This window comes from Vanellus vanellus, assembly GCF_965231255.1.
Source record: "Vanellus vanellus genome assembly, chromosome: 7".
Taxonomy (NCBI): domain Eukaryota; kingdom Metazoa; phylum Chordata; class Aves; order Charadriiformes; family Charadriidae; genus Vanellus; species Vanellus vanellus.
In genome coordinates this window covers 16,127,486-16,137,446 of record NC_138912.1, presented here as the reverse complement: position 1 = coordinate 16,137,446, position 9,961 = coordinate 16,127,486, and the positions used below count along the sequence as shown (strand labels likewise).

Genomic DNA, 9,961 nt, shown 5'->3' with positions numbered 1-9,961 from the left:
CCCGCCTCCCCCCCCACACCCCCCCCCCCCCGCCGTCGGGGCTGCGGACCGGCCTCGCCGCCTCCCGGGGCGGTAGCGGGGCCGCGGAGCGGAGCGGGGCGGGGGTCGCCCCGCGGCGGGGGGCCGCCGGCCGTGCGCCCCGGGGGCTGGGCGGGCGGGCGGGCGGGCCGGCGGGGGCCTTTCCCCTCTGTAGCGGCTTGTGCCCTCCTTTCCTCGGGGCGAGGACGCGCCGGCAGGGCGAGAGGAGGCGAGGAGCCGAGGCAGCGCCGCGCCGCGCCGCGCCCCCCCCGGGCGCTCCCCGCCGCCGCCGGGCCCCGGGCTCCCGGCCCCCCACCGGCGCCGCGATGGACCCCTGTTCCTCGCTCTTCAGCTACGTGTGAGTACCGGCAGCCCCCGGCCCTCCCGCCCCGGGCCCGCAGACCCCTCCGGTTCACACCTCTCTCCTGTTTTCTCTCTCCCCCCTCCCAGGTTAATGCACTTGTTCGTCCTCTGCCTGCAAGCCCAGGTAAGCGCCCGCTTGCCCGCTCGGCTTTGTTCGCCCCTCGGGGATGGGGGGGTGCCCCTCAGCCGCCGCCGAGCGCCCCGGGCTCGGGAGGGATGGAGGGAGGGGAGGAGGAACAGTTTAAAACCCAGGAGACAAAAGTCGCCCGGCTGTAAAAAGCCGAAACCGAAGGGGGAAGCCCCCCCCCGGGCTGCAAAAATAAGATGCGGAGGACTCGGGCTGCGAGGCAGGGAGTACCAGGGATTTCATGGAATCGCGCAGGGTTATTTTTAAGTAGCTTTAGGTCCCGTCCCCCCACCTCTAAATGGCACTGTGGATACCCCGGTTCCTCTTGTCCGTTTTTTATTTTTTTTTCCTACGCTGCTTCATCCAAAAAGTAAAGTGGAATTAAAAAAGGGGGAAACGAAACCACACCAAAACCTTACTAAAAAGTGCAGGTTTTGATTCAGCTTAAAATTGTCAGACTTTAGCATCGCTGTTTTTTATCGCCAGAGACAGAAGTGTCACGAATAGATTAAATAGCCCGGGCAGAGCTTGTGCAACACCCGCATACCGGCAGGCACGCGTCGCTGGGAGCGGTGCGCCTTCAAACTGGGGTGAAGCCTCCCTTCCCCCTGAGATCACAGGTGCAGAAGCTTTGTTTAAAATGCCCTTTAAGCTAATTTTTTATTATTATTATTTTCCTGGAATCTTGGGGGAAAAAAAAAATCGAGTTTCCAGCCGAAAAGTGAAGGGAATGAAATGCTGGGAGTGTGCAGTTGTATAAAAACATAGCTGTAATATTTTGGAGTATGAGATGGAGACCGAATAGCAGCATGGCTAATGACCTCTCCTCCACATGGTACCCTCATCAGAGCTGGGGAGAGAATCCTGCTGCATTATCCAAAACCCGTCTATAGGAAACACACATGCACAGGCAGAAGCAGAGGGAGAGAGATGACATTGTCAAGGGGAGATATCTCTATAAAGCCAGCTTTGGGAGAGCGGCGGCTTTTGCTTTTATTGGGTTTTTCTGTTGTTGTTTAAGACAGGAGGAAATCTTCCCATTTGACGTGGGGGTGGCGGGGGGTAGTCCCAGCCTTCTGATGTTGAAAGGAGCTATCTCCTAACATTTGCTCAGAATACATCTTTATAAATGTCAGGGAGCAGCGAAACTTTCCAGACTTAAAAGAGGGATTTGAGATGAGGGGGGAAAAAAAGACTTCTGTGCAAGCTCGCTAGCTGGGGCTGAGGGGGGAGCAGGTTTGGCAGCTCATGAAAATCATTTAAAGCCCAGGAGCAGCAGCGTCGGGTCTGGAGGGGATGGGCTCAGCTGCAGCTCTGGGGCTAACGGGTTTGGTGTGCCGGTGCTGGGGACAACCCCGCTGCCGGCACCTAACAGCTGGCTGCGGATGAGGCATGTGTTTGCACAGGCAGTGCGTTAGTATCCTTGGGGTCTTATGCCCTTAAATACCCAGGCTGCGGCACGGTTTTCTTACAATTCCTATACCTCATAGCTCTACGTTCTCTGGGGACTCTGTATTTAAAGAGCTCAATAAGTGGGGTGTTTGGGAGCAAATAAAGAGCCTGGGACCCAGAGGAAAGGCAGCTGTTGAAACCGATGATGCAGTGGCCGGGGTGTGTGACCCGGGCAGCCGGAGCAGTAGCATGCTGCCGCAGAGGTGACAGAGGTGCGGGACGAATGTCTCAGCCCCTCAGGGGGGCAACCCAGTGCCATCCTGCATGACCCTCCCTGGATCCCTTTGAGCGCCCAGACTTGATTCCCATCTCGGATACTCTGGTGCCAGCTGGGACCTGCTGAGTCCCAGAGAGGCCTCTGGGGTCACTGAGCCCTGTCACGCTCCCAAGTCGCCTGCACCTTTCTGCTTAGGGCATGTCCGGAGTGGGCACAGTTCTGTAACGGGCTCTGGTCGCTGTGTCCCGGGGCTTAATGCTCCTTCTCCTGGGGAGGCTTTGCTGGTGCAGGAGGTACCACCGTGGTCCTGGCTCCGTGCCTCCCTATAAAGCCCGGCTGGAGGCCGGTGATCTCGGCTCAGCCCATTTGCCCCTCTGAGGAGTAGAGATTATAATGGTGTGTCGTATATTTTTTAATTTCCTAAAGGTAACTGTTCAGTCCCCACCTAATTTTACACAGCATGTGAGGGAGCAGAGCCTGGTGACGGATCAGCTCAGCCGGCGGCTCGTCCGTACCTACCAGCTGTACAGCCGGACCAGCGGGAAACATGTGCAGATCTTGGACAACAAGAAAATCAATGCGATGGCAGAGGATGGGGATGTGCACGGTAAGGATGCACGATGGGGGCGGGCGAGGGTGGGGGGGGGACCGGGGAGGTGTTCGCAGCGTGGCGATTGATGATTTCCGTCCTGTTTGTTAGCCAGAAATCATTAAAATCGTTTGGCTTGCGGGGGCTTGTAAAGGGAGAACATAGGGGTCAGCCATCAGCGGCTGTGTGATTCAAGGTGAGGGCAGGTTCCCCGTGCCGAGGGAGGGGATCGGTGCTCGCAGGATGGGCTCCGCTCTCCTTTCTTTTGCGTTCTTGGTTTGCACCTGACTCGGAGGGCTCAGGGCTGTGCTGTGCTGAGCAGCATCAGTCGTCTCAGCCCAGCCCTTTGCAGGGCTGGGAATCTCTGAGACTTCCTTTTGGAAAAGAAATAGAAAGGAAAGTTGAAAAAGAAAAGGGGGGAGGAAGGGGGAACGGCTGCTCTGGAAACCTTCCCTAAACTAGAACTGTCCGAAGTGGTATTTTTCCCCCCCTTCTCAAAACAAATCCCGAGCAGAGGGTCAGCGAGGCAGTTGTCTGTGAGCAAAGATGCTGCAGCATCTCCAGAGACAAAGTGGGGGGACTCTGCGAGCACCAGAGCCTGCACTGCACCGTGGCCCCTCTGCCATCACCCTGGCCCCGGCACCCCCTCCCCAAAACCTCCCCCGGGGGGACCGATCCCTCTGCTAGAGACACCCGAAGCCCAAATACTTTGATTACGTGCACTAATGACACACTAGGACAGTCAAACGCCACGCAGGGGTCAGCGGGGCCAGCGAGCCCCGGCACTGCCGCGGGGCCGGCTGCGGGAGGCCTGATCCTGCACCTGGATCAGGGAAGTGCCTGTATTCGCGTGTGTTGTACATCGGAATCACAATTGTTTTTCTTTGGTATTAGCTGCAATTTCCCTTTCTTGCTTGGGGAGATTAGTAGAAACACTTTTCTTCCTTCCCCTTCGGTGGGTTGTTTTTTTTTTCCATCCTTTTGCTTTGGCTGAAAATTTCACGCTGGACTTCAGCAGTTCAAGCGCAGCACAGATTCCATCTATACGGTGTTCCATACATCCAGCATTAATCTTCCAAATGAATTATTCCCACCCTAGAGCAGCTCTGGCTTGAAAGGGCATTAGCTAATTTCCCAAGCAAAAAAAAAATCACGTTGTTTTAGTCTTATAATGCCTGGATTTTAAAAAGTAGTTAGTGCATATTTAAATAACGACCAGGTTTAAATAAGGCCAGAAGGAGGGGACTGGTGGTGGCTTGAAAAACTCTATTAAAATGTAATAAAAGAAGGTTAAGCATTTGAAGAGCTAAGGAGGAAAATGAAGACTGATCTAAACCAGAAAGAGAACAAGCAGTTTTTCAGATATAAAGTTTTAAAAGAGTTGCAAGTCTGTAAATGTTAAAATAGAGGTTCAGGATTGTTCTATATGAATCTCTAGGGAGGCCCCCATGTCTGGAAGAACTATTAAAACGCTTCTTACTTTCACCTTTTTTAACATTTCCTGAATACTTTCTCCTCTTCGCAGTCCAGTTGGGGGATCAAGTGTGTCTCGCTGCATTTTTTCAGCATTTACGTAGCCACTTTCCCTTCAAAGTTTGAGCATGAAACATAATTTTACTGGGATAAATCTGTCACTTAAGTGAAAGAATAGAGTTGAAAACGTCAAGCCCCCCCCCCCCCAAAAAGGAAAAAAAAAAAAGGACTCCCCCAAAACGTTATTTAGAAATCCGCTTTGAAAGAAAAGAGCCCCCCCACCCCGAGCCCTTCCTTCTGCTTTTTTTATCTCATTTTTGGGGGTGGGCGTGTAAAAAGGGGTTGATTTATTTTTGCAGATGACCCCTTTCCCCACGCTGACGTTTTTACAGCTGACTTAACATCGAGTCCGGCATTTTCAGTTATCTGTCTTAATTGTCAATATTTGATTGACTTTTTTTAATTCTAAGGGAAGGCGGGTGGCCGGTGCAGCCCACCTCGGTCCCTCCTGGGCCGTGCCTGCCACCGAGCAGACCGCTGCCGGCTGCAGCCTGGACTAAACCCCGCAAGTGGCCGGGGACACGGGCGCAGCTCCCTGCCGACTTGCTGGTTTTGTCTGCGCCTGGGTGTTTTCTGCTGGTCAGGGTGGGGGTTTGCATGGTTTTGTGGGTCACCCGCATGGGTCTGGGGATGCAGGTACCTGGGGACAGGTTGTCCTTGTCCTTTACTGTTGGTGGTTGGCGGGGCCGGAGCCGTGCTCTGGCTGGGCTCATGCGGGGTGGATAACCCGGCTGGTGGCTGTAAATCACGGAGGTCGGGGGGGAGGGGGGGGGAGGCCAAAAGGAAAGCGAAGTGCACCTTTAAAGTGGGGTTTTGTGCTCGCTGGGGCTGAGGCCTCCCTGCTCCCTCCCTTCCTCCTCCGTCCCTCCCTCCCTCCCTGCTCTTTCTATCTCTGGGAGAGAAAAATCAATTCTCCTCAAACCTTTTACTGCCTCCGAGATCAATTCCCTCCCCTTTCCCCAATATAGATAAATAGGGGGTCACTGTCTCGGTGCTTCGTTTGCAGAGCACCGTGGCTCACATGGCTGGTTTTGGGGATGCTGGGTCCATACCAGGCGTTGGTGCTGGGGTGGCACAGCCTGGAGTTGGCTCTTCCCAAATTTCTCGGCTCTTGAGCCCAGTCTGTGCTTGGCTGGGGGTGGGGGGGCTGCAGGCATGGGGCCGTTGGGGGATGAGAGATGCTGCAGGGTGACACAGGCAGGAGGGAGTGTAGGGAGAGGGTGCCTGCATGTGCATCGAGCCTGGCTTGCCCGGCAGCACTAAATCAGTTGATCCCAGCAAATTTTGGGATGCCCTTTCCATTGCCGAACTTGGCTGCTGCCAGCACTGCCTGCTTACTGTCCCCATCCTCGGTGCCATTGACCTCAGCAGTGCCTGTGATGCAAGGGATGCAGGATCAAGGCATCACAGAGGCAGAGAGGCAGTTTGCTCCTAGCCCGGAGTGTGATTTAGGCTCATTTTAGCTTGTGTGTGTGACCATAGCCGCCTCCTGCCATTCAAAGCATCTTCCTGCAAAGCCACCAGCTCCAGAGCCACATCACTGCCCTCGCTGGGGCTCACCAGTGACTGAATATCTTGGGGTAGAGATGTGCAAGCCAGGGTGGACCACAGTCCTGAGGAACTGGGCGACCCTCACGCAGAGATCAGAGAGGAGAAATAAGGCATCGATGGGCTTATTCTTGTAACAAGACTATAAATTTGGAAGCCTTGTGGTCTGTGCTCCAATTACCTTGCCAAATTGTGCTTGTGGTATCGGGGGCTGATGCTGGGCAAGAGGTGATGGTGGTGAGATGGGATAGTCCCGGCTGACTTTTCAGTGCCACAGGGAAATCTTTGGTGCTTGGCACAGCACAGACCTTTTGAGGCGCAAACAGGTAGCCACCATCTCCTTCCGGGCTTGCCCCAGGGAGGGGAGCTGGCTCTGGGGACAGCAGCTGCAGGGCTGGGCAGAAGGATGTCCTGTCCCCATCCTCCCCCTTCCCTGGGGATGGATGGGCTTCGGGGCTCGAGTTCCCAGGGCGGAGGCAGGGAGGGAAGGTGACAGGTCTATTTATAGGCGGCCCATCGACCCGGCGATTTGCATAGCTCCTTCGGAAGTCGATCGATGCCTCCATTAAAAAACTGAGACCAAATCAATACGCCCTCTCGACTCGTGCAAAGGTGAAAGGCATTAAAAGGATGGCCATACCCTTCACGCCTCCCCTGCCAGCTGCAAAGTCACTGCTCCTCCTGCAGTCCTGGCCCGGCAGAGAGGCGCGGAGCGGTGTCCCCTGGGCTGGGGACAGCTGGCAGCACGCTGTATGCTTCCAGAGGGTGCCTGCCTGCAGGCTGGCCCAGACCTGCCTCCGTTTGCAGGGCAGCTGGCTTATTCTCCACCGGCCGGTGTGCGCCCTACTCGCTGCCCTGCCTCCCCTCTGGGACATCTCTGTGGCACCTGAACCGCTGAGCCCCATGGAGCCAGGCAAGGCAGAGCTACTCCTCCTCCAGCATGGCTCGGGGTGGCAAAGGGAAGTGACCGAGGTCATGCAGGGACACAGTGGCAGGGTAGAGGGGCCAAGGCTGGCTTTTAACCTTGTGCCCTGATTTTAGGGCTCTCTCTGGCCCAGCCGCCTCCCTGTCCATTGCGTGCCCGCAGCGTCCAGCAATGTGCATCGCTGGGGTCTCCAGCCCTGTGCCTGCCCCATCCCGGAGCCCCTCTGACCTCCCTCTCTCTTTCCTCCCGCTTCTCTCCCTAGCCAAGCTCATCGTGGAGACGGACACCTTCGGGAGCCGTGTGCGCATCAAGGGGGCAGCCACAGGTTTCTACATCTGCATGAACAAGAAGGGGAAGCTGATTGGCAAGGTAGGGTGCTGTGCTCAGGGGCACGGGAGAGCCAGGGAAGCGCTGTGGGTGCTGAGCAGGACTTGCTGGGAGAGGGGCTCTTACCCAATACGGAGCCCATCCGTGGGGATGAGAATCCCAGGGATGGGCTCAGCCAGCGCACCCCTTTGGATGCAGGCATGGACATGAGCCACCCTGCAGCCTGGGTGGCGGGAGGGAAGGGGGCGAGCAAGGGAGGCGGGCGGGTGCCGTGTGGGGCGCATTCCTTGTATCTCCCCGAACAAATAGGCGGATTGCCGGGCTATTCTCCCCGATTACATGGTACAAGTGCCAGGAATGTTAAGATGCTCCGTGGGGCTGGCCCCAAGGCCAGGCCCCACTGCACGCTGGTTAGTCACGCTCCCTCCGAGCTGAGCCTCCACGCTCCCTCCCCGGGGGCAGAGGGGGCTGGATGTGCAAAATCCTGCTGGGACAGCAATTGTCTGGGAGGATTTTCCATGGCAGCTCCTTCCCTGGGGCCAGCCAATATAGGGACCCTTCCTGGTCCCACTGCTTCCCATAATGGGGGGGAACACATCCTGCAGCTGCCCCCATGCTCCCTGCCACCACTGTCCCCAAGTACCCCGCATCACCTGCCCCCTGGTGCTCCTCCTATATTAAATATTCCGGGGGGAATAGGATGGGTGGGTGAATTGCCACTGAGATGGAGAGTTGGCTTGCGGTCATGCTGGCGGGGGAATCCAGTCCCTGGTCCAGGTGGGGGCAGGATGGGAGCAGGCAAAAAATCCCCTTATGGGTGCAGCAGAAATGAAGGCTGGGACAAGCTACCCTGGGGCTTGCAGCCTGGTGCTGGCATCACGTGGAGGATGTGAGCCACAACGAGCACCGGCTGCCTGTGCCACAGTGCCTGCTCCCCCCAGCTTTCTAAGGAAAAGCAGATTTTGGGCAATTCTGACCTGTAGGTGGGAAAAGGGAGTCCTTGGGTGCCCACAAGCACTGCAGCCCTGTTGCCGCACCAGCCAGTTTAGCTTGGGGTAAGGAGAAGAAGCCCTCTGACCAAGCGCCCTTTGCTTAAATCCCCCCCTCTGTCCCCTTCTCAGAGCAACGGCAAAGGCAAGGACTGCGTCTTCACGGAGATTGTCCTGGAGAACAACTACACGGCGCTGCAGAACGCCAAGTACGAGGGCTGGTACATGGCCTTCACCCGCAAGGGCCGCCCGCGCAAGGGCTCCAAGACCCGGCAGCACCAACGGGAGGTGCATTTCATGAAGAGGCTTCCCAAAGGCCACCAGACCACCGAGCCCCACAGACGCTTTGAGTTCCTCAACTACCCCTTCAACCGGAGAAGTAAAAGGACTAGAAATTCCAACTCCAGGGTGAGCCCTTGACTTGCTCACCTCTGCCACCCTGCCTGCACCTCTCCTGGAGGACTCTCTTTTGAGCTTGGTGGACTATATGTAGAGACTTTCCCATATGGGTATTAAACAAAAAAAAAAAAGGGAGGGGGGGAGGATAAAAAAAAATTACCTGCTCTAGTTGTTGATAATTTGGGGGGTTGGGAGGGTTGGGGAGGTGTTGTTTGGTTTTTACAAAAAAAAAAAAAAAGGAAAAAAAAAAAGAAGAGAGAGGCTCTATTTTTGTACTCCAACTTTAAAAGAAATGAAACGTTCAAAGACTGGTGAAGGGGGAAGAGCCCTTCACTTAGAAATGTTCTAGTCTGTTTGGGGTCGCGTTTTGTTTTTTAATTTTTTTTGTAGCTCTAGGGGTAAAGGAGAAAAAAAATCACCATTTAAAACAAACAAGCAAAAAAAAAAAAGGCAATCCAAATCTGGGAGCAATGTGCTACTTAAATGAACTGAATTAATGCTTACCGGAGAAGATGGAAAGGTTGGAAAACAATGAAGGGAAGGGGATTTATTTCAGAGGAGGCCTTGAGGTCTCCTGGGCAGGTTTTGCAGCCTGGGTGATGTGTGGGCACTGCATGCGGGGGCTGGCTGCAACGCCCGGGGTGAGGACCGCTGGATGCTTTCCTTCCTTGGATGCGCCTACTTCTTCGGCTGAGCGAGGGGTTGTTGGAAGCCGCTTGCATCCTTCCAGAAACGCTGCTGGCTTCGTGACTCCCAGCTTAATTTTTCTCAGGAGAGGACAGGGGTTATGGACGCCCCAGAGAAAGTCCTGGACTGACTTGGTACCTCTTACCCATGAGAGCATCTCTGGCGTTTGGTTTGTTTTAAACTACTAAGGTGAGGCAGTGGGTGACAGCTGCCGTGGAGCAGGCTGGTAACTGGGTTTGGTTTTTTTATTTCTTTTTTTTTTTTAATGTGGAAAATGTGAACTTCTCGCCAAAAATTGATATCTTTTCTGTTTATATTTTTTTATCAGATGGAATTTTTCATCCTTAAAATTAAAAAAAGTTTACAAATTATTGTGGAGCCGTTTCTGGCTAGTTTTGTCGTAATAGTCAGTTTGTGGTTGGCACTTCCATTGTCAACTTTCAGGTCTGCTTTTTGCGAAATACCACCGTCCTTGTCCTCATAGGAAAGGAGAGGTTTTCTTTCAGAATTTCTGTGTTGACAGAAGCCAAATTTTCTATTTAGGAAAAAAAAAAAAAAAACGAAGGAAACATTAAATCTCTTGAGTGAACATCCCCAGCCAGCCCCGCTCTGCACATGCTGCCCTGGGACTGCGACTCTCTCCAAAGGGTTAAAGCAATTATTCTTCACGGGGAGGGCAAACAAAGACACTGGATAAAAGCCAGAACCAGGGGTGACTTTTCATCCAACCTTTTTTTTTTTTTATTGTTTGTTTTTTGTTTCTTTGAGGATTTTTTTGTTTTGTTTT

The 9,961-nt window shown here is 54.4% G+C and overlaps 1 protein-coding gene across 1 annotated transcript; it reads left to right on the top strand.

Annotated features, from left to right (window-relative positions):
- Positions 1-344: 344 nt before the first annotated feature.
- On the top strand, positions 345-8,508 carry FGF8 (fibroblast growth factor 8; the record flags this gene model as incomplete). The annotated part of the gene is made up of 5 exons (XM_082486281.1): positions 345-376; positions 469-505; positions 2,604-2,784; positions 7,035-7,141; positions 8,221-8,508. 5 exons carry the CDS (start codon positions 345-347, stop codon positions 8,506-8,508), a joined length of 645 nt encoding a protein of 214 aa, XP_082342407.1.
- Positions 8,509-9,961: the final 1,453 nt, after the last annotated feature.